The 27,839-nt window shown below is 51.0% G+C and overlaps 1 protein-coding gene across 1 annotated transcript; it reads left to right on the top strand.

Annotated features, from left to right (window-relative positions):
- Window positions 1-305: 305 nt before the first annotated feature.
- Window positions 306-27,452, top strand: MAST1 (microtubule associated serine/threonine kinase 1; the record flags this gene model as incomplete). The annotated part of the gene is made up of 26 exons (XM_080936820.1): window positions 306-388; window positions 1,812-1,900; window positions 2,290-2,365; window positions 6,623-6,701; window positions 8,034-8,194; window positions 8,390-8,465; window positions 8,618-8,827; window positions 11,655-11,756; window positions 11,835-11,967; window positions 12,034-12,101; window positions 15,815-15,900; window positions 15,989-16,197; window positions 18,170-18,308; window positions 18,416-18,548; window positions 18,686-18,851; window positions 18,934-19,035; window positions 19,174-19,296; window positions 20,853-20,962; window positions 21,451-21,629; window positions 21,706-21,953; window positions 22,797-23,003; window positions 23,178-23,407; window positions 23,629-23,751; window positions 23,839-23,975; window positions 25,923-26,110; window positions 26,197-27,452. 26 exons carry the CDS (start codon window positions 306-308, stop codon window positions 27,450-27,452), a joined length of 4,713 nt encoding a protein of 1,570 aa, XP_080792946.1.
- Window positions 27,453-27,839: the final 387 nt, after the last annotated feature.

Below are 27,839 nucleotides of genomic sequence, written 5' to 3'. Positions count from 1 at the left end.
GACCTTCATCCCTTTTACCCCTTTTTCTTCCAGAAGGATTTACCCCTGCCCCGGAAAAGCAGCAGGTGAGCCTTGGGGGAGAGACGCACTGGGATGAGGCCCCCAGGTAGGGGCACCAGGCATGGATAAGGGCGGGGCCTCGCACGTCGACACCCCGCAGCGCCCCCTCGCGACTGGCCGCAGCAGCAGGGCCCTCCCCTCCCCCGCCCTCCCCTGGCCGCTGCTGCGGCTCCAGCCTCCGCCCAGCACACTCGCTCCCCGCGCTGCCACTGCCGCACCTGCCACCATGTCGCCGCCGCCGGGTCATGTCTGACTCTCTCTGGACTGCGCTTTCCAATTTCTCGATGCCCTCCTTCCCCGGCGGCAGCATGTTTCGCCGCACCAAGAGGTAGACCCCCAACCCCTAGACCCTGTCCGGGACCTCCGGGTGAAGCCACCCTGCCGGCTGCTGCGGCAGGGCGGGGCCGGGATGCTACTAGCTGTCCAGCTGCGCCAGAGGTGTCCGCGCTGTGCCCTCCCGCAGGGGATGGGGTTGAACGCGGACCGTGCGGGTCGTGCTGCGGGGTGGAGACTGAAAAGGCCTGAGCTGGGGAAAGGGGTCGTGCCTGCGGGGGGTTGCAGCGCCTTTGTTTGCGGACGCTGTGGGCTCAGGCGGCCCGGTGGGGGTAGGGGGACGCGGAGAGGGGGGCCTTGGCACCCTCAGAACAATAGCCGCAGCCTGGTCTCCCCCCGCCCCCATCTGTGTGCTCTTGGACAAGCTAATATGCCCAGTCACTGCGGCTGAGAGCAAGGGGGCTAGAGAGACTGGGGGCTCCTCTTATCCAGCTGCTAGGCAGAGGAAAAGGGGGGGGTCTTTATCACTGCACGAAGCCTTCCAACTCGAGCACATCCTCACACAGCGTCACACAGGACATGACCACACACATGCAGTCCTGTGGCTCCGATACACTGGGAGGCACCATATACTCAGCCACAGGTCAAAGCCATGCACAAATAGGGTCACCTCCTCTCTCTCTCTCTCTCTCTCTCTCTCTCTCTCTCTCTCACACACACACACACACACACACACCGAGCTTCTAGTAAAATGCCACAGGCCTGACTACCCACCGAAAGAGCGTTCTCATCCAAGATGCACGGACCCATTTGCAGAATGGCACAACCATTCACCTAACATCACCACAACATCTGTGTCACATTGACACCAGAATAAATAAACACAGGGACTCCTGCAAAGGCAGGGACACACATTCGCATAGCAGATACCCATGTGGTACAGAGTTGCATGCTTGGATGTGTCCAGTGTCACAGGGTGTTAAATGGACATACAGTAGATGGGAAGACAGTGTTGAACACACACGCACACACACACATACACAACCAGCATCTCTCGTGCTGATGACCCCAACTGACAACGGTACACCTGCCGCTTTCTGCCTTCCTGCACCATGCGGGAATTACATAGTCATGAACAAGCTGTTTCCCACTGCATCCCCCACACAGAAGGATGTACCATCACACAGAGAGCATACACGACACACCAGTGTCATTCAGTGTGGATCTCATACGGCGGATGCCGCATGTGAATGCTATGGGCAGACTCAAGGACACAGAGACATTCAGGATCACCAGTGGTATCAGGCCACAGCTGACACAGACCTAGAGCTGCACACGAGTCACACTCTACCCTGCATGTGGCACATACTGGCTGCTCCTTGGAAGAGCAGTGAGGACCTGAAACAGAAGCATGGCCGCAGAGGCTCACATTCAAAGGTCTGAGGTCTCTGTTGACACCCATTCTCCTTCCCTGGCAGCTGCCGCACCAGTAACCGGAAGAGCCTCATCCTCACAAGCACTTCTCCGACGCTACCGCGACCCCACTCCCCGCTGCCTGGCCATTTAGGTGAGATGAGGTTGCAGCCTAGTGTGGATGTAGACCACGGGAGGCGGGGCCACAGTCGGGGCGTGGCCATTTCTGGATGGGCATGGCCACTCTGGATTGATGGTGGGGGTGCACCCAGTTTAGAGGATGCTCGATTGAACAACGGTAGAGCCAGAAAGGAGGAACCATAGCTGAAAGGCGGAGCCGTCTTAGAGGAGGCCAAATAGGCACCAAGGTGAGTTCAGTGACTCAAGACCCCCCCCCCTCAAAAAATGTTTAGAGAGGCAGGGCCACTTGCAAAAGGGGCGTAGCCTGCTGTACAAACGCCGGATCTACATTAGAATGGTGAGCTATCCCTGGCAACCTATTTTGGTGACCTGAAGACCCTAAAGCCCTCCTTTCTCCTGCAGGTAGCAGTCCCCTGGACAGCCCCCGAAACTTCTCTCCCAACACCCCTGCCCACTTCTCGTTTGCTTCTTCCCGAAGGTGAGTCTCTCCCCTGTGGGCCCCAGAACTCTGTGCAATCCTCCCCATCCACCGTCTGGGCCACCATCTGTTCTTGTCCTAATTGCACCCGAGTAGCCTCTGGGGACCAGTGGAAAGGCCTCAATGTCCTAGCTCGAAAAGCCACTAGAATTCAAGGTGGAGCCTATAAAAAGGTGGAGCCAATCACTGGTGTAGAATGGAGAAGAGCTGTAAATGGAGGGAAACTGCTAGTGCTCTGGGGCCCCAGGGTCGGCCTCCTCCTAGCCTAGTGCGCTTGGCCGAGCGTTTCCATAGCAACAGAACAGGGCCGTCAAGATGAGGTGCGCAAGCGCACACTGCACCGAGTCCATCAAGGGCCTTAGTCCCTCCATCAGGGAGGGTGGCTAGAACATTTTCTCAACCTTTCCAAAAGCAAGATGTTGCATTTGGAACATCCAAGGTTCTTGGTGGATTTAAATGAATCTTCTTAGGGAACATAATGAAAAGTGGGGAGGGGCAGAGAGTTCCTGCTTTTGTGGAGAAACTTTTAAAGAATCATTGAGCTCTTTGGACCAGGATTGGGAGTTGGGGACGCTTTTTCTTTTCTTTCTACGAGTACACTGTAGCTGTCTTCAGACACACCAGAAGAGGGAATTGGATCCCATTACAGATGGTTGTGAGCCACCATATGGTTGCTGGGATTTGAACTCAGGACCTCTGGATGAGCAGTCAGTGCTCTTAACTGCTGAGCCATCTCTCCAGCCTGGGACGCCTTTTCTTTAACTGTATTTGTGGCTAAGGACCCGCTAAGAACTAGATATATGTGTCTCATTTCTGTCCTTCGAATGGTGGTGGGAGGGTGAGGCAGTAAAAAAGGGGCCAGTGGTCATTACCAAGATTGATGAAGGCTGTAGGAGGAGAAGGGAATAGGGTAGCTTCCTGGAGGGGGAGGGGAACCCCTTTCAGCAGTAGTTGAACTTAGCTGACGGAAGTGTGGAGCCAAGAGTGACTGTGTTTGTCCTGTATAGAAAGTGGCCGGAGCCCACCCTATCAGACGGTGTGTCTATGAGACTGGCCACCTGAATGCCACTGTGGGTGTGCTCAAGTGTAGTGAGATGTACATGCATTGGGATGTGAATCTGTGTGTACTGTGGGTTTGCCAGTTAAAGGAAGACACCCACCTCTGTATCTCTGAGGCACGTGCAGCCTTCGTGGGAGGGGGAATGTATGTGTGTGTGTGTGTGTGTGTGTGTGTGTCTGAGGGAGCTTGTGCCTCTGCACATTAATGAATGGGTGTCAGTTTGTGGCCCTGTGTGAGTGGGAATGTGTGTGAGTGTGTGCATCAATGGGTGTGGGCATCAGGATGAGTGTGTAGCTGTGTGGGAGTTTGTCTGTCTGACAGTGAGTGAGAGTCTCGGATGTGTAGCTAGCTGCACGAAGACGAAACCGGAGTGCATGAGTCAGTGTGCGACTGTGTGTGTGTCTGTGTGCGTCTTGGCTCTCTTGTGTGTTTCTTTATGTCAGTGTGTCTGCTTTGGCGTGTGATTATGCATTGGTGTGTCAGAGTATATTGTTTCAGTTCATGTGAGGAGCTACAGATACAATTAACTTCCTTTAGTGAAGAGTCGTGTGTGTGGGAAAAAGAAGTGAAAATTTCTTCCTGTCTCTTCTTTCTTTCTTTTATTTATTCATTCTTCCTTTTGTTCTTGCTTTTTCTTTCTTTCCTAAGACAGGGTTTGTCTGTGTAGCCCGGATGTCCTGGGATCTACTCCGTAGTCCAGGCTGGCCTTAAGAGAGTTGAAAATTTTAAAAGACTTTTACATTTAATTTTATTTTGTGTGTATGTGTCCTGCATGGTTTGTTTGCCTGGTGCCCTCTGAGGTCAGAAGAGGTCATCGGATCTCCTGGAGCTGGTGTTATAGATGGGCATGAGCCATCATGTGGGGGCTGGGAACTGAACCTGGGTCTTCTGCAAGAGCAGCAAGTGCTCTTAACCACTGGCCTACCTATCCAGCTCCAACAGACTGAATTTTCAAGTTGTTTTGTGTCATTTGGGACAGGGTCTTATGTACCTCAGGGTGGCCTACGACTTGCAGTATAACCAAGAAGGAGTGTGAACTCTTCTACAACTAAGACATTCCATCTGCTTCTCAAGTAGCTGTTCTTGCAGGTGCTCACCACCACCGGAAATGACCGTGAGATGCAGGCTGGCCTGGAACTCACAGAGAACCCCTTGCCTCTGCCACCCAAGGGCTGCCCCACTTTAATTAAAGGGGAGAACCACTTTTAATGACCAGCCCTGGCTTTTTTTGTTTCTCCTCCTCCTCCTTCTTTCTTCTTCAGCTTATTTATTGTATGTATGTGAGTACACTGTCATTCTCTGAGAGGGAACTGGTTGTGAGCCACCATGTGGTTGCTGGGATTTGAACTCAGGACCTCTGGAAGAGCCGTCAGTGCCATCTCTCCAGTCCTTGTACTTCTTTGTTTACATGTGTCACACACTCACGAGTGTGTGGCTGTGTGTGGTGGTATTCATGCAGAGGACAGAGAACAATCATCAAGAGTCAGTTCACCCACCTACTGGGAGGCTCCAGGAATCAAACCCGGGTTGTCAGGTTTTCTCCAGACAAGCTCCTGTCCCAACTGAGCCATCTCACTGGCCCTTATTTTGTTTTAATTTTTGTCTAGATTTGTATATTTTGTTTATATGACTGTTTTTCCTGTAGGTATGTGCACTGTGTGCATATCTGGTGCCTACAGAGTTCAGAAGAGAGTTCAGTTCCAGATCTCAGAGTTAGAGCTGCAAATGGTTGTGTGAGCCACCATGTGTGTGCGCTGGGCACTGAACCTGGGTCCTCTGCAAGAGCCACAAGTGCTTTTTGTTTTGTTTTGCAGCATGATTTCTCTGTGTAGCCCTGGCTGTGCTGGAACTGTGTAGACCAGGCTGCCCTTGAACTTCGAGATTTGCTTGCCTCTGTCTCCTGTGTGAAGGGATTAAACGTGTACATCATCATGCCTGATGTGTGTGTGTGCACGTGTGTATGCGCGTGTGTGTATTTTGAGATAGGATCTTTCTATATACCCTGGTTGTCTTGGTACTTGCTCTGTAGACCAGGCAAATACCCAACTCCCAGAAATCCACCAGCCTCTGTCTTTTTAATAGTGAGATTAAAGGTGTGTGCTACCAGGCTTAGATGTCCCAAAACACTTGCTCTTAACTGATGAGCATCTATCTCTCTGATCCCTGTTGACTGTTTTTCAGTCAAGATATCACTATGTAGTCCAGATTGACCTTGAGCCTTAGATCCTCCTAGTTCCACCTTCTTAGTGCTAGGATTATAGTCCTGTGCCAGGCCGCCAGGCTCCGTCTGTGAACTTGACCAAACCAGGTACATGAACACTAATGTGTGCAGCTCTCCTATGAGAGTGATTGTACCCAAGTCAGTAGGTCACTGGGCCTGTTAGAGGATGTGTTCTTTTTAAAATTTCTTGTTTATTTTCATGTTGCATACATTAATGTGTTCCCTGAATGTATGTGTGTGTGTGTGTGAGGGTGTCAGATCCCCTGGAACAAGAGTTATAGACAGTTGTGAGCTGCCACATGAGTGCTGGGAATTGAACCCGGGTCCTCTGGAAGAGCAGCCAGTGCTCTCAACCCCTGAACCATGTCTCCAGCCCAAGGATAGGTTATTTTTGTGTAGAAGATCCCTAGGGGTCTTCTCTGGGAGATTTCTTGTGGAGGCTCTCTGGAGTTGGATTCTGTGGTCCTCAGGGATGATTTACTTGTGTTAGCTTCTTTTTTATCATATGATTTGTGATACTGGAGATTGGACCCAAGACTTTGCACATTCTAGGAAAGCTCACTACTGCTGAGCCATTGGATGGGCTTCTCCAATCCTCCTGTGTCCACTTTCTCTGTCTCTGTGTGTGTGTGTCTGTCTGTTTCTCTCTCTCTCTCTCTCTCTCTCTCTCTCTCTCTCTCTCTCTCTTTCTCTCTCTCTCTCTGTGTGTGTGTGTGTATGTGTGTGTGTGTGTGTCTTTTGGTATAGTGATGATACCAAACAAGGAAGAATCATAGGAAGTCCCAAAGAAATGGGAATTTTCCTTCAAGGTCCTGGCATCTGACTAGGAGATACCATCTTTCTCTCTTTGCTCTGAAAGCCTCAGATATCTGAGCATCCCTACCCCTCAAACCCATGCTGGTCATGGCAAGTGGTTTCTCTCTCTCTGAGATGGGGGGACCCTTGGCAGACTCTGAGCAGCTTCACTGGGTTCCAGGGCTGACGGACGCCGATGGTCGCTAGCTTCACTCCCTTCTTCTGGCTATGGCACCAACACACCCAGCTCAACCGTTTCAGTGAGTATGTGGCAGTAGATTGGTGGGTGGGTAGGGACTCAAGTGAATTATACGACCATTAGAGGGGACAGGTCTTCCGCAGAGCCCCATCTCTGTCCTCACTGGGAACCCACTCATTTCTCATTGTCTGTGATGAGTCAGTCTTGGGGACTAAGGCTTGAGCCCAAGTCTCATTAGATAACCAGAGCCCGAATAGCTTGTACCTAGAGCCCAATCGCTTACACACTGCACACCTCGAAAATCTCTGCCCTTCAATGCCCCTTGCAGGCATAACTCTAGCTTTCTTCTCCATCCATTGCTGTGATGATCACACGCATTGACCTTGCGACCTGACTGGGGTATAAAGCAAGGCTTCCTGGAGCAAGTGGTTGAAGCCAAGATAAAGGGTTAGTTGGGAGTTGGGGGTGAGATGTTCTAGGTCAACACCTAAGGCCTCAGAAAACAGGACACAGCAGCAATTAAAGGTAACTGTGTTATGCAGCTGGTTGCTGTACAGTAGCCTGCAATCCCCCTGAGACTCTGAAATAGAACATTCGGGGTCTAAGACCAACCTAAGCTACGTGAGACCTTTCATCCCTTACCTCCACTGGTGAGGCATCAGGGTAAAGATGGAAGAAGGAGAAGAAAAAAGGAAAAAAAGGAAAAGCTGGGCAGTGGTGGCACACACCTTTAATCCCAGCTCTTGGGAGGTAGAGGCAGAGGAATCTCTGAGTTCGAGGCCAGCCTGGTCTACAGAGTGCATTCCAGACAGCCAGGGCTACACAGAGAAAGCCTGTCTCAGAAAAAAACAAATCAACCAACTAACCAAATAAACAAAAAAGGAAAGAAGCAAAGAGCTGGGAAAATCGCTATATTGGTAGAGTGCTTGTTTTTCATACCGGAGGCCCTGGGCTTGATCTCTAGTACCACAAAAGAAAGGATGGAAGGAGGGAAGAAAAGAAAAAGAAAGAAAACTAGCTATCCAGCTGAACACAAAGCAAGTGATCCACAGGGGAATGATCCAAGCCTTAAAAAACAAACAAACAAACAAAAAATCCCAGCTAATGCCAGGGCTCTGGGGCAGAACGGCACCTGGCATGTTCAAAGACCTGCAGGAGCAGTAGGGTTGGAATAGAGCAGGAAAAGGTAGGTCTAGTGGAAGGCCTTGAGAGAGCACTGTAAGACAATGGATGGTTCTACATAGCAATAGTCCTAACCCCTCAGTGAGACCGAGGCTGACCTCAAAGCCTCTGAAGTCGTAAGTGCTGGGATCACAGTAGGGGGGCAACCCCAGACCAGGGTCCAGTGCTGTGCTGTTCCCGCGGTGGCTCTGACTCACCGCCCTCCCCGTAGTCCTCCTGCTCCTCCCAGGAGCGCCTGCATCAACTACCCTACCAGCCCACTGTGGACGAGTTGCACTTTCTGTCCAAACACTTCGGCAGCACCGAGAGCATCACGGACGAAGATGGTGGCCGCCGCTCCCCCGCCGTGCGTCCTCGCTCTCGGAGCCTCAGGTGCGCTGGCACCGAATCTCCCTTCTGGAGGGTTGGGGTTTGGTGCATGACCAAGGAACCTTCGGCCCTGGGGAAACGTAGTGTAGTGCGAGCGGGTGCGGGAGTCGGACGAAGGCGGGATTTGGGGGAAAGGCGTGAGGGGGGTGTACAGCATTAAGTCAGGAGGCTAAACAGGATGGACTTCTTTTCCTGCAGCCCTGGACGCTCCCCCTCCTCCTACGACAACGAAATCGTGATGATGAACCATGTGTACAAGGAGCGGTTCCCGAAGGTGAGACACCCCTCACCCGCTCATCACACCATGACTTCTCTTCGTTTGCTCGGGCGCCTGAGCTCTGCGCGCCCCCTAGCGGTCAGCTCGCGCGGCCCTGGCTCCGGTGACCACAGCGCCCTAGAGCCTTGCATCCCTGTCCCGCTGTCCAGGCCACCGCGCAGATGGAAGAGAAGCTGCGGGACTTCGCCCGCGCCTACGAACCTGACAGCGTGCTGCCGCTGGCCGACGGCGTGCTCAGCTTCATCCACCACCAGATCATTGAACTGGCCCGAGACTGCCTTACCAAGTCCCGCGATGGGCTCATCACCACGGTCTATTTCTATGAACTGCAGGAAAACCTAGAGAAGCTGCTGCAGGACGTGAGTGCCAGTTACCTCAGGCCCTGCCAATGAGCTGGGCAGACCCCGTGTCCCCGTGTCCCCGTCCCTGCCCCCCCCCCTCGTTCCTACTCCCCGCCAAGAGCTGTATTCCGGGCTGGCCGGTGGAAAATGAGTACACTGTGACTCCCACTCTAGGTCCGATGGAGGAGCTGAAATTTATCTCCATACAGGCCCTTCAGTTATTTAAGAACTGTGACCCTTTCTGGTGGCCTCCTAGACCCTCCCCCTTACCCCTCATTGGGAATCGAACCCTGTGAACCAGTGGCCTAGAATATTTGAGGCAAGTGCTCTCTACCTTTCCAGTGAACTACATTTCCAGGTCCTCCTTCCTTCCTTCCTTCCTTCCATCCATCTTCCCTTCCTTGCTTCCTTCTTGTGTTCAAACACGGTATCCAGTAGTACAGGCTGGTCTCCAATTTGTTATGTAGTTGAGAACCTTCAGTTTCCACCTACTGAGTGCTAGGATTACAGTCTTCTGTGATGCTGGGGATGGAACGTAGGGCCTCTGCCAGGAGAGCAGCACTCTGCTAAGCAAGCTACATCCCTAGTTCACACTAAGATGTCCACCAACCGGCCTTCAAACCTCTGCATAGCCCACGGAGGCCTTGTATCTGATACCTTCCTGTCTCAGCTTCTTGAGTAGCTGGGGTCCCAGGCCTGCAGTACCAGGCTGTGTGTGAGTTCAAACCCTGGACACACAATACACCACTATATATATATATATATATATGTATATATATATATATATATATATATATATATATATATATATGTATATATCTTATCATCTCTCTTGGTTTCTGTACTCCAGTGTCAGCCCCACGACTGAGCACAGGAGTTGTTCTATTTAATACTGAGTCCCTGGTGTCTGGCTTGGTGCCAGCTCAACAAATATCGTTAACATGTCCCTGAGGGCATGAATCATTGGCAAAGGGTTTGCCTAACATGTATAGCCCCAGGTTCCATCCCTAGCAACACACACACACACACACACACACACACACACACACACACACACACACACACACACGCATCATTACTTAAACAAGTGGGTGAGCCTGCTGTGACAGACACATCTGTCATCCCAACACTAGGGAAAGTTAAGCAAGAGCATCCCAAGTTCTAGGCCAGCCTGGCCTACACAGCAGGCCTTGATTAATTAATTAATAGGGTATAGAACTAACAGCAAAGGAGATAATACCCCATCCATGTTGGGGGTCGTGGAGAGCACTTACTAAGCATGCCTTATGTTCTGGAGCCCTGGCAGCACAGAAGACAAGCTTCCCTGCTTCCCGGGTGCAGATGCTAGTTCAGGAACCAAGGGAAACGGATCAAAGACCATGATGTCAGCTAGGAAGCAAACAAAACAGTAACTGGGTGCCTCACCCAGAGTCCCCAGAAGGATTTTCTGGGGATCTGACAGAAATTGAGGCAAGAGTAAGTAGATAGGAAGAGGCAGGAGGATGCCCTGAGCAGAGAAAACAGTGGGTTTGGTGGTAGCTCTTTTTCTTTTCTTTCTTTTTTAAGATTTATGTATTTATTTTATGTATGTGGATACACTGTCTCTGTCTTCAGACACACCAGAAGAGGGCATCTGATCCTATTACAGATGGTTGTGAGCCACCATGTGGGTGCTGGGAATTGAACTCAGGACCTCTGGAAGAGCAGTCAGTGTTCTTAACCACTGAACCATCTCTCCAGCCCTGTTAGCTCCATTTAGTGATTGTTCAGCAGCCTTATCGATGTCTAAAAAGGTATAAAAAGGGTGACTTGCTCACTCTTTTCTTTTTTTCATTTTTTAACATTATTTTGTTTTTAAAGTGTCATTTATTATTTTATGTATATGGGTGTTTTACCCACATGTCTGTGTGGGCATTGATTGCCCTTGGAACTGGAATTACAGAAAGTTCTTGGTTGCCATATGGGTACAAAGAATTGAAGTCCAGCCCTCTGCAAGTCACTGTTCATAACTTCTGGAAGGTCTCCAGCCCCTCATTTTAACTTAAACTTTTATTAATTATTTGTGTGTGGGGACAAAGGAGGATACTGGGTTTTTTCCCCCTTTTTTGTTGTTGTTTTTAATGTACATGAGTACACTGTAAGTATCTTCAGACACACCAGAAGAGGGCATCAGGTCTTATTATAGATGGTTGCTAGGAATTGAACTCTGGAAGAGTAATCAGTGTCCTTAACCACTGAGCCATCTGTCCAGATCTCATGAGGGCAGTTTTTCAGAGTCACTTCTCTCTTTCCACCGGGGTTCTGGGATCAAACTCAGGTCATCAAGTTTCACTGCAAGTGTTCTTACCTGCTGAGCTGTCTCTCTTCCTATCCTCACCCATTCTCTGTGTGTGTGTGTGTGTGTGTGTGTGCGTGTGCGCGCGTGCATAGGATAAAGCCCAAGATAGCAGCCCCTCATCACCCATGAGCCACATCTATGGCTCTAAGATGTGTGCCTTACTTTAGTAAATGTCACCTTGGAAGGATGATAAGGATGGAGACCCCTTGTACCTACAGTGGGAGACAACGTACTCTCAAAAGTCATCCTCTGGCTTCCACATATACACCGTGACAACACACAGATCCTACACTCGTGTACACCACACACACACAACAACAACAACAACAACCATTATTTTGGACAGGGTCTTACTTGCTTACTTTCTGCCCCCACAGTCCTCTTGTAAATGAGACAGCAGAAACACCTCATGCTCGGTGCATCCCCGGGGACTTGAGGATCTGTTCTGGAAAAGAGGCCTGGATGAGCAGTTGACCTGAGAACCCATTTTCTCGTTTACCACTCCAGGCCTACGAACGCTCAGAGAGCCTGGAGGTGGCCTTTGTCACTCAGCTGGTGAAGAAACTGCTGATAATCATCTCTCGCCCTGCGAGGCTTCTGGAGTGCCTGGTAAGGGGTGACTTGAGGAGTGTGGGGAATGGGCTGGCCCTTAGTGGGCACACCAAGCTGAGCCTGTCGCTGCCCTAGGAATTTAACCCAGAAGAATTCTACCACCTGCTGGAGGCAGCGGAGGGCCATGCCAAGGAGGGCCACCTGGTCAAGACTGACATCCCCCGATACATCATCCGACAGCTGGGCCTCACTCGGGACCCCTTTCCAGGTGTGTGAGGGGCCTGAGGGGGTGGGCTGAGCAGCAGGACAGTCACTCACACCCACCTCATTGTAGATGTGGTGCGCCTGGAGGAGCAGGACAGTGGGGGCTCCAACACGCCGGAGCAAGACGACACATCTGAGGTAAGCTGTGGCCAAGGCTTGGTGCTTAGGTCAGCCAGGGGCTGTCTGCCTCCAGGTTTCACATTCTGAGCCTCAGTTTCACCATTTGTACACTAGTGCTTTCTCCCTGAGCTCTGTGTGTGTGTGTGAGGTGTGTGTGTCTGTGTGTGTCTCTGTATGTATCTGTGTGTGTGACTCTGTGTATGTGTCTGTGTGTATGTGTCTATGTGTGTCTGTGTGTGTGTCTGTATGTGTGTGTCTTATGTGTGTGTGTGTCTGTATGTGTGTCTATGTGTGTGTGTCTTGTGTGTGTCTGTGTGTGATGTGTCTGTGTGTGTCTCTGTGTATGTGTCTGTGTGTATGTCTGTGTGTATACCTGTGTGTGTGTCTTGTGTGTGTGTCTGTGTGTGATGTGTCTGTGTGTGTGACTCTGTGTATGTGTCTGTGTGTGTCGGTGTGTGTGTCTGTATGTGTGTGTGTTATGTGTGTTTGTGTCTGTATGTGTGTCTATGTGTGTGTGTCTATGTGTGTGTGTGTGTTGTGTGTGTGTGTCTGTGTGTGTGTGTGTGTGTTGTGATAAAGTGAAACCCAGAGCTTTATTCCAGTGAAGTGCTCTACCACTCATCTACATCCTCAGACTTTTTGTTACTAACGTAATTAATTAATTAATTGGAGCTGGAGAGATGGCACAGTGGTTAAGAGCACCGACTGCTCTTCCAGAGGTCCTGAGTTTAATTCCCAGCAACCACATGGTGGCTCACAACCATCTGTAATGGGGTCTGATGCCCTCTTCTGGTGTGTCTGAAGACAGCAATGGTATACTTATATACATAAAATAACTAAATCTTAAAAGTTAATTAATTAATTGTGTGTGCATATCTATATGTGGGTTCAGACAGGTCTGGGTGTCTAAGGGGGCCAGCAGGGGACATCAGATGACCTGGAGCTGGAATAACAGGCAGTTGTAAACCACTTGGCATGGATACTAAGGGCCAAACTCTGGTCTTCTGGAAGAGCAGTACTTTTATCTGTGGAGCCATCTCTTTAGTGTGTGTGTGTGTGTATGTGTGTGTGTGTGTGTGTGTCTGTGTGTGTGTGAGTGTGTGTGCAGGTGGAAATCAGAGATGGTATCTGGTGTCTTCCTCTGTGTGTATCTGTGTCTGTGTGTGTGTGTGTGTGTGTGTGTGTGTGTGTGCGCAGGTGGAAATCAGAGATGGTATCTGGTGTCTTCCTCTGTGTGTATCTGTGTCTGTGTGAGTGTGTGAGTGTGTGTGCAGGTGGAAATCAGAGATGGTATCTGGTGTCTTCCTCAGTTGCTTCCGTCATGTTTTTTGAAATAAGGTGTCTTACTGGGCCTGAAGCTCACCAATTGTCTCGCTGGCTCTCCAGTGAGCTTCACACTTTCTGCTTGAGTCTACCCTTCCCAGTGCTGGGCTTAGACAGGGGCCAGCATTTTCAACTTTGATGTGACTGCCGGGGATATGGACTCAAGGCCTCAGACTTGCATGGCAGGTACTTGACAGACTTGAGTTATCGCCCCAGACTCAAGACCTCAAATTTTAAAAATAAGATCTTAGGATGTAGCCCAGGCTGGCCTAGAACTCATGATCATCCTGTTTCTTACCTCCCAGGTTTTGGAATGTGCCACTTTTCCCCCCAGTGTGTTGTTGGGGTTTTTTTTTTGTTTGTTTGTTTGTTTGTTTTTCCTTCAGGGAAGAGGGTGGTTCAAGACAAGTTTTTACTGTGTAGCCCTGGTTGTCCTGGAACTCATTCTGTAGACCAGGCTGGCCTCACAGAGACCTGCCTGCCTCTGCCTCCTAAGTGCTAGGATCAAAGGCACATGCCACCATTGCCTGGCTCAGGTAACCCTTTCTAAATATTGAATCGAGGCATAAGCGCTTATTCCAGTACTTGGGAGGTAGAGGAAGGTGGAGTTCTGGGAACTGGAGGCTGGCCTGGTCCACATAGTGAGCACCAGGACAGGGCTATGTAAAGATACTTTATTTAAAACAAACAAACAAATTAAAGACTCCCCAAATTAATAATAAACTAATACGTAAAATGATTTTTATGTAGAGTCTAGGGAGATATCAAAGGTTAAGACAGAATAGCTACTGCTCTTGCAGAGAGCTAAGTTTAATTCCCAACACACACGGGATGCCTCAAAACCACCTGTAATTCACATCCATAAAGAAATCTTTACAATATTGAGATGGAGCCGTGAGGTGGCTCCACCTTTAATCCCAGCACTCTTGAGGCAGAGGCAGGCTGAGCTCTGTGAGTTTGAGGCCAGCCTGGTCTACAGAGTAAGTTCCAGGACAGCCAGGGATTACAGAGAGAAAGCCTGTCTCAAAAACAAACAAAACCCAGAAATTGAGATGGGCACTTGCTATAGACTGACCTCAAACTTCTAGGCTCAAGTGAGACTTCTGCCTCAGTTTCCCCAGTATTTTGGGACTACTGGTGTTTGCAAAACAGCAGAAGCCACCATCCGCACCACTTGGTTCATTTATGTTGTTGATTTTGGTTGTGCTAAGGATCAGTTTGCCCCTAGTCCCACTGTAAAGCATTGTCGAGTGAATAATTTGGCACACTTAGCACTTACACTGCTGCCCGGCAGTGACTATAGTTTATGTCCCCTCCATTGCACCCAGAGTGACAAGCAGTTCATTTCTTGGGTCCCAGGGGGACTGACTTAGCCCCATCTCTGGGTTTGCTCACTCCCTCTCCTTCTCCACTGTTGGAGACAAGGTCCCTACATAGCGAAGAGTGGCTTGACTCACTATATGCTCACACCTTCTGCTCCTCCTGTCTCAACAGGACTCACAGGTGTGTGCCACTGTGTCAAGCAGCCCCTCTTCCCTTTAAAACACGTCGTCATATTTCTTTATTTATGGGGAGGGATATAACACGGCGTGCAGGTGGAGGTCAGAGGACAACTTCGGGGAGTTGGTTTCTTTCACCAATGGACCCACCTGAGGACTGAACTCGGGCTGTCAGGCTCCGCGGGAAGCACCAAGCCTCTTCTCTGACACTTGCTGGCTGTAACTCCAGTTCATACATTTTGTCCGTATTTTCCCTTTTCTTTCCCTTTTGTTTTTTGTTTGCTTTGAATTTTTGTTTTACTTCAAAACAGGGCTTCTCTGAATATCTTGGCTGTCCTGGAACTAGCTCTGTAGACCAGGCTGGTCTCCAGCTCACAGCAATCCTCCTGCTTCTGCTCGGATTGTGTGTGCCACCCACCGCCCTAAGCACTTTCCTTTTCAGTGCTTAGGCTTTGTTATTGATTTCTGGGAAATTTTGATTTGACATTTATTATTACTTTTATTAATTTTGTTTGTGTACATGTATGTACGTCTTACATGTATGTGTATAGAGATCGGAAGACAACTTGTGGAAGTCAGCTTTCTCCATCTACCAAGTCCATCCTGGAGACTGAACTGAGGCTGTCAGACTTAGTGGCAAGCCCCTTTACCCACTGAGCCATCTTGCCAGCTCCCAACTTCTAGGAACATTTCATACACGCTGCATGATTAACCATTTTGTAGGTTTTCTATCTTTTCTAATAACAGAAGTGGGAAATATGACAGCAAAGAATATTTGGGTTCACATGGCCTCCTTGTTGCTTTCTCACTGTGAAAACTGGATAAAGGAGTTTTTATCTCTTCTCTTCCTCAGTTTCCCCATATGTAAAGGTGGTGCTGATAGTGGTGGTCTTGCACTTTTCTCTGCAGGGTCGCAGCAGCACCTCCAAGGCCAAGAAACCTCCCTGTGAAAGTGACTTTGACACTATCAAACTCATAAGCAATGGTGCCTACGGGTGAGCCACCCGGGGCTCTGGCGGGGGAGGGTGGCGGAGGCCGGGTGTCTCGGAGGTGATGGCCGGTCCTCGCTCTCTTCCCCCGCAGCGCCGTCTACCTGGTGCGGCACCGGGACACTCGGCAGCGCTTCGCCATGAAGAAGATCAACAAACAGAACCTGATCCTGCGCAACCAGATCCAGCAAGCGTTCGTGGAGCGCGACATCCTGACGTTTGCCGAGAACCCTTTTGTGGTCGGCATGTTCTGCTCCTTTGAGACCCGGCGCCACCTTTGCATGGTCATGGAGTATGTGGAAGGTGGGGGCACCTGTGGGGCACCACTGCACCAGGCAATGCTGCTGGGCCACACAGTTCCCTGGGGGATCACCCTATTCGACGATAAGCTTGTTTTCCCAACTGTTTGCTATCCCATCCTTGACACGTCTGCCCATCGCTTGTTTGGTAGGATTTTTGTTTTGAGACAGGGTCTCAGTATGTAGCCAAAGTTAGCCTCAAACTCTGAGTCTTCCTCCTTCTCCTTTTCCTCCTTTAAGATTTATTTATTTATTTATGAGTACACTGTCACTGTCTTCAGACACACCAGAAGAGGGCATCAGATCCCATAGCAGATGGTTGTGAGCCACCATGTGGTTGCTGGGAATTGAACTCAGGACCTCTGGAAGAGCAGTTGGTGCTCTGAACCACTGAGCCATCTGTCCAGCCCCTGGTCTTCCTTCTTCATCCTCCCGAGTGCTGGGGTTCATCAGACTTATTTGTTTAGCTGTGTTTTTTTCTGGTGAGGTGGGCTTACTTTGTATTAATTAATACTTAATTAAGTTGTAACTCCTATTCATATGTAAGCACCCCATTATGCATTCTATATGTATCTCCCCATCAGTTCATTCATGGGAGCATCTCTGTTTACATGCTTCTCCTCGTCTGCTTATCTATTCAGTGAACACCTGATTCTTCTCCTCCCCTCTGCCCTGCTCCTCTCTCCGAGTCTCCTCACAGCTGGGACTGCAGGTGTCCAGTGTCACCCATTTTTTCCTTCCACATCCTATCTGGTTGTTCCTGCATAATTTCTTTGTGCAGGGTGCTGGGGGTGGAACCCATACCCCTGAGCCTCACTGGGGGATTCCAGGCGGTGGCTCTTCTTCTGAGTCACGTCCCCAGCCCTTCACAGCAGAGACAGTCCCAGGCCAGCTTCAGCTATAACTTAGTTATCAGTAAATATTATTATAAATAAAATTCTATAGATAAAGTTAATTAAGTGATGACAGTACCGACTGACTAAAGCTCGTGGTTTACACGATCACTCACGCTTTATGTTTTACATTTATTTTCCATCTCACTGTATTTCTGAGCAGTGTTGGAGTTCAAACCCAGGGCTTGTGTGTGGTTGGCTTCAGCCCCAACCATTTCATCTACCTTTTTTATGTGTCACGTAGCAAGGAAACGTGTGAGCTCATATGCTAGAAAAGTCTATGCCGCCTTTAGGAATGGCTGTATCTAGGTGCTCTAACCAAGCCATTGGCATCACGTAGTCCTGCTTTCTTCCTGTATGTCCTCCTGATGAACCACAGAGCAGCAGGGCTGCCCTCTAGCAGACTGCATTCTATGTTGAATGCTCAGGTGAAAGAGCAGAAACCCATTGCATACTGACCTCGGTGCTTTGCCTCGAGTGACATCTACCCTTGTAAGGAGGAGGAGGAGTGGGTATCAGGCAAGCTAAAATACTAATGTCAGAGCAGCGCTGTGGTTCAACAGTAAAGCACCTGTCTAGAACCCACTGGGGAGGGGCCGGGAGTGTGGCTCCGCAGTGGAGTGATTGCTGAGCATAAACAAGCCCCTGGATCCCATCTGCAGCATTGCTAAGTAACATGTGAATCACACTCCTCCTGGGTGGAAGCCAGGAACCCACATTTTAAAACCCTTGACCCTCAAGGTTCAGTTGTCAAGAGGCCAAGAGTCATGCTTTCTTTGGCTCTAAACAAAATTCACAGTCATCAATTTCCTGTGTGACCAGACCTCTCTCTGAGTCTGAGTCCTTATGAAGAAAGTGGGCTGGGCATGCCAATTCCAGAGGGTAATTAATAACATGAGGAAAGCCTAGGGGTTTTGGATGCTGGATCCCTTATGAAACTTGGGAAGAGATCCTGTTCTAGATTTTAGTTTTCCCCTTCTGCAAAATGGGTACAACAGAAGTGGAGAAACAGCAAACGTTGTGTGCTTGGCTTTGGGTGCAGGGTGACTCCCTCTTCACCTGAATCTCTTCCCTGGCTCTCAGGCGGTGACTGTGCCACTCTCCTCAAGAACATCGGGGCACTACCCGTGGAGATGGCTCGAATGTATTTTGCTGAAACAGTTCTAGCCCTTGAGTACTTACACAATTATGGCATCGTGCACCGTGACCTCAAGCCAGACAAGTGAGCGTGAACCTTCTTTATCCATCCCCTCTTGTTCCCTGGAAGGCCCAGGGGTGAAAGGGCAAGGACCTCACTTTTGAAACTTGCTTATGCCTTTGTCCCTGAAGCCTCCTCATCACGTCCATGGGCCACATCAAACTCACGGATTTTGGCCTCTCCAAGATGGGACTCATGAGTCTCACCACCAACTTATATGAAGGCCACATTGAGAAAGATGCCCGGGAGTTCCTGGACAAACAGGTGTGTGGCGGGCATGGGGGTCACCAAGGGTGGAGTGACCTGGAAGGACCTCAGGGGCCCAGGGCCTGGTGGGGGGGCACAGCTCTCCCTTGAGGCCCCTTCTACGGCCAGGGCACAGGCTGACCGCCTGCCCCCAGGTGTGTGGGACCCCAGAGTACATCGCACCCGAGGTCATCCTGCGCCAGGGCTACGGCAAGCCAGTGGACTGGTGGGCTATGGGGATCATTCTCTACGAGTTCCTGGTGGGCTGTGTGCCTTTCTTCGGGGATACCCCAGAAGAGCTCTTTGGACAGGTCATCAGTGGTACGTGACTCCTAGGTGGGAGGTGGAACTATGGCAAGATGGGCATCCTGGGGTGACTTCTCAGCTTCCTTTTGCTTTGCAGATGACATACTGTGGCCTGAAGGTGATGAGGCCCTGCCCACAGATGCCCAGCTTCTAATATCTAGCCTCTTGCAGACCAACCCCCTGGTCCGGCTTGGGGCAGGTAAGAGGCCTTCTGCATGGACAGTTGAGACGGGAGCATGGCAGTGCCTCAGTTCGAGCTGAGGCCTGGGGTGGAAAATGGGCTGAAGGATTGGTCTATTGGGCAGGCGTCAGGACTCCCTCTGTCTTCTGCCCATAGGTGGTGCTTTTGAAGTAAAACAGCATAGTTTCTTCCGAGACCTAGACTGGACAGGACTACTGAGGCAGAAGGCGGAGTTCATCCCACACCTAGAGTCAGAAGACGACACCAGCTACTTTGACAGTGAGTCGGGGGTCAGGATGGACACAATGCCAGGTCTGAGTAGAGAACGGGATTCAGAGAGTGACTGGAGAGGAGCCTGACTAAAGGATAAAAAGGCTGACCGTTGTCAGGCTGGTTGGCTCAGGCCTGTCGTCTCGGCCACTAGGACATCAAGGCTTTCTGTGCTACACAGAGAATTCAAGGCCAGCCTGAGCAACACCCCATGTTAGGATAAAAAGTGAGTCTGGATATGGTGACAGATGCCTCTTATCCCGGCACTTGGGAAGAGTTCAAGGCTAGCCTCAACTACCTAACAAGTTCAAGGCCACCTTGGCTATAGTAAAGTGTTTTAAAGTTGGGCATGGAGGTACACGATTTTAATCCCAGCTCTTGGGAAGCAGATGCAGGCATATCTCTATCTAGAGATGTTATGGCTACACACTGAGACTCTGTCAACGTGGGTGTTGGTGCTGGGGACACGGCTGCTCTTTCTGGAAGCTCTGTGTTCAGTTCCTAGCATCCACATCCTCAGTCACAAACATGTAACTCCACAAGGGATCCAGCATCCACCTCTGACCTTCATGGACATCGGCCATAAGAGTGGTAGAGACGTACACGCAGGCAGAACATACTTACACTTTAAAACAAAACAACAATAACAGAGGCAGTAAAAAGATTCAGTTCAAGAGCCCTGGCTGCTCTTGTGGAGGACACGGACTCTGTTCTCAACACCCATGCCAGAGGGTGGAGATTATGGGTGAACAGAAGGTGTTAAAAACATCTGTGACTGCTGATCCAGAGGCTCCAATGCCTCTAGCTTCCCCAGATAACTACACTCAGGCGTGCACTTGCACAGACACACACATTTATACAGCTAAAAAAGAAGAAAGAAAGAAAAAGATAAAGAAAAGCGGGAAGATGGCTAGGGCAGCCCAGGATTGGTGTTTGCTTAGTATGGGAGAGAACCTGGGTTCAAGTCCCAGTGAGGTTAAAAAAAAAAAAAAAAAGACAAGACCGAAACTGCCTTTGGGGTGTGGCCTCATGCCATTTAGCGTGCTATCCACTTCAAGAAAAATGATGCTTGTGCTAAGAACCAGACAAGGATGAGCTTAGCCTGTTGGTGCACATCTTTAATCCCAGAATTCGGGGGGCAGAGGCAGGTGGATCTCTGTGAGTTGGAGCCCAGCATAGTCTCCGTAGTATGTTCCAGGACAGCCAGGGCTACATAAAGAAACCCTGTCTCAAAAAACAAACAAACAAACAAAACCTAACAACAACTAACCAATCAACCAAATAACAAACAAAAACACCAGGCAAGGACTTTAGTAGGAGATGGGTGGAGGTTCAACGTAGGAGTTGTCATGTTGGGCCTGGGCTAGAACCAAGAAGGAGCAAAACTTATACTAGCCTGAGTTGGAGCCAGGGTGCAGTAAACTTGTCTGGTAACAGAGTCATTTGGAGAATGGGGAGGGTGTGGACGTGAGGGGGTGGGTCTGGGGAAGAAATTCAGAGCAAATTGGAGGGGTCATGGTGAGGACATAGTTTGGCTGGGCTCTGAGGAGGCGCCGGTTCTCCAGCCCGCTCCGACAGGTATCACCATGTGAACTCTTACGATGAGGACGACACCACAGAGGAGGAGCCTGTGGAGATCCGCCAATTCTCCTCCTGCTCACCAAGGTTCAGCAAGGTGCGCCACGTGGGGCTTGGGCCCGGAAGGTCTTTGTGCAGCGATGTCCCAGGCACCTGAGGTCTCAGTTTGGAAAGTTAAAAAGGGGTTGGGAACTAGGAAGTTGAGAGGTCTGTTTTGGGGGCGGGTTGGGGTTGGCTCTGGGTTGGTGTAAGAGTAGGGAAGGTCCAAAGCTGTGCAAAGTCTTAGCAGTACCGAGCACCTGGAAAGATGCCTGCCCAGCCTGGAGACGTATAGATAGAAATTAGGGAAGGCCTGGAAGACCGGGCAAAGTAGAGAGCTGGACCAGATGAGCCTAGAGCAAGGCAGGCTTAACTTTGCTTGAGGTCTCTTGAAGGTACAGGGAATTGTAGAATTGAGCAAGTCGTGCGCGGTGGGGGGGGGGGGGCGGACAGAGCGCGCTTTGCGCTCCCGTTGCAGAAAACGGGATTGGCTCAGGCAGGAAGGCGTACTCAGCAACCCCCCCCCCCCCCCCGCTCTGCTCTCAGGTATACAGCAGTATGGAGCAGCTGTCTCAACACGAGCCCAAGACTCCTGTCTCAGCATCAGGGGCCAGCAAGCGGGACCCAAACGCCAAGGGCCCAGAGGAGAAGGTGGCCGGCAAGAGGGAGGGACTGGGTGGCCTGACTCTGCGTGAGAAGACCTGGAGAGGGGGCTCTCCAGAGATGTAAGCGGAACTAGAGAGGGGCCCGAGGGCGGGGCCAAATGATAGTATTCCTTCTGATCTGGTCTTCTCGGTGCAGTAAGCGCTTCTCGGCTTCTGAAGCCACTTTTCTGGAGGGAGAGGCCAGTCCCCCGCTGGGAGCGCGCAGACGTTTCTCAGCGCTGCTGGAGCCTAGCCGCTTCACTGCTCCTCAGGAGGATGAAGATGAGACCCGACTCCGCAGACCTCCTCGGCCCAGCTCTGATCCAGCTAGCTCACTGGACACACGTGTCCCCAAAGAGGCAGTTCAAGGAGAGGGCACGTCCATCCCTGGGGAACCCGAGGCCAGTGAGTGCTTTCTCTAGCCTTTGCCCAGTTTCCCATGGGCGAACTATTGAGCCATCCATTTAATGTACATGGCTCAGTTTATGCAAGACCTGAAGCACTATTCATATACTTATCTATGGGTATTACCACCGAGAACGCCTGCCTGACAGGTGAGGTTCGGCAGAGCCCCTGCCTAAAATCTCCCGGTGGAGGACCTGGGGGCGTGACCTAACACCAGAATTATTTAGATCTCTCTCTGTCTCTCTGTCTCTCTGTCTCTCTGTCTCTCTGTCTCTCTCTGTGTGTGTGTGTGTGTGTGAGCACCCAGGGTTTAGAGAGATAGCTCAGTAGTTAAAAGCACTTGCTACTCTTTCAGAGAACCCAGGTTCAGTTCCCAGCACCTACAGGGTGGCTTTTAACCATTCAGGGCCCCAGTTCCAGGGAATCTGACACCCTCTTCTGACTTTGCAGGCACTGCACACCCGGTGCACATACACACATGCAGACAAAACACTCACTCATAAAATAAAAATGAATAGAAAGGAGCACTAAGCCAGGGGTGGTGGCACACACTGCTGCCCCAGCACTTGGGAGGCAGAGGCAGGTGATCTTTATGAGTTCGAGGCCAGCCTGGTCTACATAGTTAATTCCAGAGTAGGAGGACTACATCCTGAGACCCTGTCTCAGAACAGACAAAAGAACACTCACTATTCTCAGTTGGCATTCAGCCAAACTGAAGGGTGGTGGCACACAAACCCTTGTGGCAGAGGTTGTGCCGCAGAGAGGTTGTCACCTGCTCTGTGAAGTCCAAGGAATAATCAGCAAGTGAAAAGTCCCCGACCTGATAGCTCTTGTCCTTTGCAGCTCAGCGCTCACATCCAGGTGACCTCTGCCCACCCTCCAAGGATGGAGATCCATCAGGCCCTAGAGCCACCAACGACCTGGTTTTGCGAAGGGCAAGGCACCAGCAGCTGTCTGGGGACATTGCTGTGGAGAAGCGACCGTCTCGAACTGGGGGCAAAGTTATCAAATCGGCATCAGCTACAGCCTTGTCGGTCATGATTCCTGCAGGTGAAGCGGGGCGCCACATACCAGGGAAGGGGATCCCTGAGATTTGTGGCAGGAAGGTTGTTTGCCCTCAGGATGGAGTCGTGAAGAACCTGCTCTTGGGCTTTAGGAGTGGATCCTGGGATCGCAGTATGAGGTTTGCCCTGACCTCTGACCTTCATGGTTTTGTGTCTGCAGTGGACCCACACGGAGGCTCACCCCTTGCTAGTCCCATGTCCCCTCGATCTCTCTCCTCCAATCCATCCTCACGAGACTCTTCGCCTAGCCGAGACTACTCACCAGCTGTCAGCGGACTCCGCTCCCCCATCACCATCCAACGCTCAGGCAAGAAATATGGCTTCACACTGCGAGCCATCCGTGTCTACATGGGCGACTCAGATGTCTACAGTGTCCACCACATTGTTTGGGTGAGTCTCATGGGCTGGGGAGTGAGGGGGAAAGGAGTCTTGGGGTGAACAGTGCAATTTGGGTGAGATATCTCTTTTCACTTAGTTCTCTGGCCCCAGGTTATTATCCATCTGTGTAATGGGGGAGAATAATGACTATTTCATAAAAGGTCAATGCAAAAAAAAAAATGTGAAGCTGTCTTTCTTTTCAATCCCTCAGTCATGTCTCTGTTGGCTTACAGCACGTGGAGGAAGGAGGTCCAGCCCAAGAGGCAGGGCTCTGTGCTGGGGACCTCATCACCCACGTGAATGGTGAGCCCGTGCACGGTATGGTGCATCCTGAGGTGGTAGAGCTGATCCTGAAGGTGAGTGTAGGGGACCGGCATGGATGGGTGGAGTGTGGACCAGGACCAAGCGACCTCCAACAAAAGAGTTACCCTCCCTTCTCCCAGAGCGGCAACAAAGTAGCTGTGACCACCACACCCTTTGAAAACACTTCCATCCGGATTGGACCTGCCAGGCGCAGCAGCTACAAAGCCAAAATGGCCCGCAGGAACAAGAGGCCTTCAGCTAAAGATGGCCAAGAGAGGTGGGTGGGACCATGAGTAGCTTATCCCAGCCCAATGGGCGGTGTTAAAATGGGAGGTGCCAGACAAGTAAGTACCCTAGAGGAAAGAGCAGTGGGTGTGGTGGACGGGGGGGGGGGGGGGGGGGGGAGGTGGGGGCGGAAGTAGGAGGAGCCAGGAAAGGAAACTATTTAAAAGCATTTTGGGCGAGCCATTGAGCGGGTTAGACTTGTTTCAACAAGACTAGGAAGGAGCTGAGATAACCGGCTGGGTAAGATGGTGCATGCCTTAAATTCCAACAGTACCCAATCCTCAAGGTTTGACCACATCCTGATCTACACAGCTAGACACTGATTATAAATAATTAAATAAATAATAAATAAATAAATGGTGAGGTGGCAGAGTTAGGCGGATCTGAGTTTCAAGGCCAGCCTGGTCTACAAAGTGAGTCTGAAATCAGTCAGGGCTAATCTAGAGAGAGGCTGTCTCAAAGAACCAAAACAAAAAGTTACTACCAAGTAAGAATGAGCCATATGAGATACAGTTAAGCAGACCGACTGGGAACCCCTGCAATTCCAGGACTTGGGAGGCTGAGGCAAGAGGCTCTCTGGATTTTGTTAAAAGCCAGTGTGGAGCTATGTAGCAAGGGAAAAAAGAAAAGAAACACAGTCAGGCATTCCTTAGTGATGTAGGTGTGTTACTACAAATGCAGCCTTACTTCCTGCATTCCCATCAGTGAATTTACACAACTCACCTATGAGGTCTCTAAGGCCATATAACCATATAAGAGTTACATGGTGTGGGTATTTGGAAACGGTTATATATGGGGCATGACTGTAAATTTCTTCTCATAGATTGGAAGGGTTAAGGGAGAGGGTGGGGATAAGAGTGGTGTGTGTGTGTGTGTGTGTGTGTGTGTGTGTGTGTGTGTGTGTAATTGAACCCGGGTCTTCATACCACCGAACTACTTCTCCAGATGCAAGAGAGTTTATTTTAATTTTTAAAATATTTTCTTTTAATTATGCATAGGTTTGTGTCTGTTTGTGACTCAGTGCAGTTGCCTCTGAGGGCCAGAAGAGAGTAGTGGTTGGATTGCCCAGATGCTACTTAGAGTTACAGGCATTATGAGTTAGCTGTCCAACAGAGGCGCTCAAGTGCAATATACCCTCTTAACCAACCATCCATGGCTCCAGCCCCCAGAGACCAGTTTTGTTTTAGTTTTGTTGCTGTTGTTGTTTTAAACTTGTATTCGTGTTTTGATTCGTTTTTATGTGTACGCCATGTGGGCCCGATGCCTGCAGAGGCCAGAAGATGGCGTCAGATTCTTCGGAACTAGCTAGAGTTACAGGTGGTTGTTAGGTGCCACGTAGGTGCTAGAAATCCAATTCTGGTCCTCTGGAAGAGCAGCCTCTGTTCTTAACTGCTGAGTCATCTCTCTAGCCGCACAGTTTTCACAACTTGCCACAGGGGCGCATCCCTTTAATCCCTGCAGAAGCAGGTAGATCTCAGAGCCAGTCCAGTCTACGTAGAGTTCTAGGATAGCTAAAAGTACATAGTGACCCTGTCTGTGAGAGAGACATAGGACAGAGACAGACAGAGAGACAGAGAGACGGAGAGACGGAGACAGAGTTTTGATTGGTGAGTTTGGCCAGGACTTGAGTGCAGATTTGAATGAAGGAAGCGAACTAACCCGTAAAGTGGGCTTGCACGGGAAAGGATGACTAGAGGTATGGGAGGAGCCAGTAGAGGCCTAGTTTGTTTGGATGGGCTTTCTCGCACTATACCCTGGCCAGAAAAAGAGTGGGCATAGCCAAGTAGAACTGAGCGTAGAGTTCTGCTTTAACAGACGGGTTGTAGGGAAAGGGGAAATGCTAGAAAGGGGTAGGCGGTTACTGGGCTGTCTAGAGGGGGGGACGACCCAGAGCTCCGGAGTTAAGGAGAGGTGTGACCTTTTGGTATTTGTCCCCCAGCAAAAAGCGGAGCTCCCTCTTCCGGAAGATCACAAAACAGTCAAACCTGCTGCACACTAGCCGATCTCTGTCCTCTCTGAACCGGTCCTTGTCGTCCAGCGACAGTCTTCCCGGCTCGCCCACTCACGGACTACCCGCACGCTCGCCCACACATAGCTATCGCTCCACACCTGACTCCGCCTACCTAGGTAGGTTCTGCGCCTGCGCGGGGTAGGGGGGGGGGGAACAAGGGCACTGAGGTGCTGAGAATGTTTGCACCTTCTCTGGCCTGCAGGCGCCTCGTCACAGAGTAGCTCTCCAGCTTCCAGCACGCCTAACTCCCCCGCCTCATCCGCCTCGCACCACATCAGGCCCAGCACCCTGCACGGGTTGTCACCGAAACTACACCGCCAGTACCGCTCAGCGCGCTGCAAATCGGCTGGCAACATCCCGCTGTCACCTCTGGCGCACACTCCATCCCCGACGCAGGCGTCGCCGCCGCCGCTGCCAGGCCACACGGTGGGCAGCTCGCATACCACACAGAGCTTCCCTGCCAAACTGCACTCATCGCCCCCTGTCGTGCGCCCGCGCCCCAAAAGTGCAGAGCCCCCACGCTCGCCCTTGCTCAAACGCGTGCAGTCAGCAGAGAAGCTAGGGGCTTCGCTGGGAGCAGACAAGAAGGGCGCACTGCGCAAACACAGCCTGGAAGTGGGACACCCTGATTTCCGAAAGGACTTCCACGGTGAGCTGGCGCTGCACAGCCTCGCTGAGTCCGATGGTGAGACGCCTCCTATTGAGGGTCCTGGGGCGACCCGGCAGATCGCCGTGCGACGCCTGGGCCGCCAGGAATCACCCCTAAGCTTGGGCGCGGACCCTTTGCTACCCGATGGTGTCCAGAGACCTATGGCGTTAGGCAAGGAGGATTCCGCAGGAGGTACAGAGGCTTGCACTCCACCTCGCGCGACAACCCCTGGGAGCCGGACCCTGGAGCGTGACTCGGGCTGCACAAGGCATCAGAGCGTGCAGACTGAGGATGGCCCAGGTGGGGTGGCCAGGGCCCTGGCCAAGGCAGCGCTAAGCCCAGTACAGGAACATGAGACAGGCCGGCGCAGTAGCTCCGGTGAGGCAGGCACACCCCCGGTGCCCATTGTTGTAGAGCCTTCCCGGCCAGGGGTCAAGACCCAGACACCCCAGTCTCTGGGCACAGACTCCAAGGGATTGAAGGAACCTGTAGCCCAGATGCCTCTGGTGCCTGATGCCCCAAGGGGCCGGGAGCGCTGGGTGCTAGAGGAGGTGGAAGAGCGGACCACAATAAGCGGACCTCGCTCTAAGCCCGCCTCCCCCAAACTCTCTCCAGACCCCCAGACTCCAACCCTAGTCCCAACAAAGAATGTACCCCGCAGTGCAGCTCCTCCAGTCCCACCTGCTTCCCTAATGGTCCCAGGCACCAAACCTGAAGCAGGGTTGAACTCCCGGTGTCCTGCTGAAGCTGTGGCTTCTGCAGGCCTAACCAAAACTGGGGCGCCCAGCCCTGCATCTTTAGGTCCATAGCGGAGGCTTTCGGTCCTGTGCTGTACAGATGCCTGTATACATATGTACACATATAAATAAAGTGCCCGTGCTGCCTGAGATCCCTGGGTTCACATTTCCTCTCTGGACAGGGATGATGACCCTTGGCTTCTCAGAAAGTAAGAAGGTGGCTTTCACTAGGGCCTTCCTATGTTCCATCCACTGCCAATTCCACACATGGTGACAGCCTTGGGCAGACCTTGGAAGGAAGGTGTCCCACCACGAGTCCATCTGAAGCAAAAGGTTAACAGTCTCAGGTACAGAATTTGTTGTATTAACAACCTTCAGAGACATGTCCTGGTGCCCATTTTGCAGTAGACAGCCAGAGAGGTTAAGGCACTGTTAAGGTCTCCAGTTAGGAAGGGGCTG

The sequence above is a fragment of the Micromys minutus genome, assembly GCF_963924665.1.
Source record: "Micromys minutus genome assembly, chromosome: 24".
NCBI lineage: Eukaryota > Metazoa > Chordata > Mammalia > Rodentia > Muridae > Micromys > Micromys minutus.
Note: the sequence above shows the minus strand (reverse complement) of the source record. Positions and strands in the feature narration are given on the sequence as shown.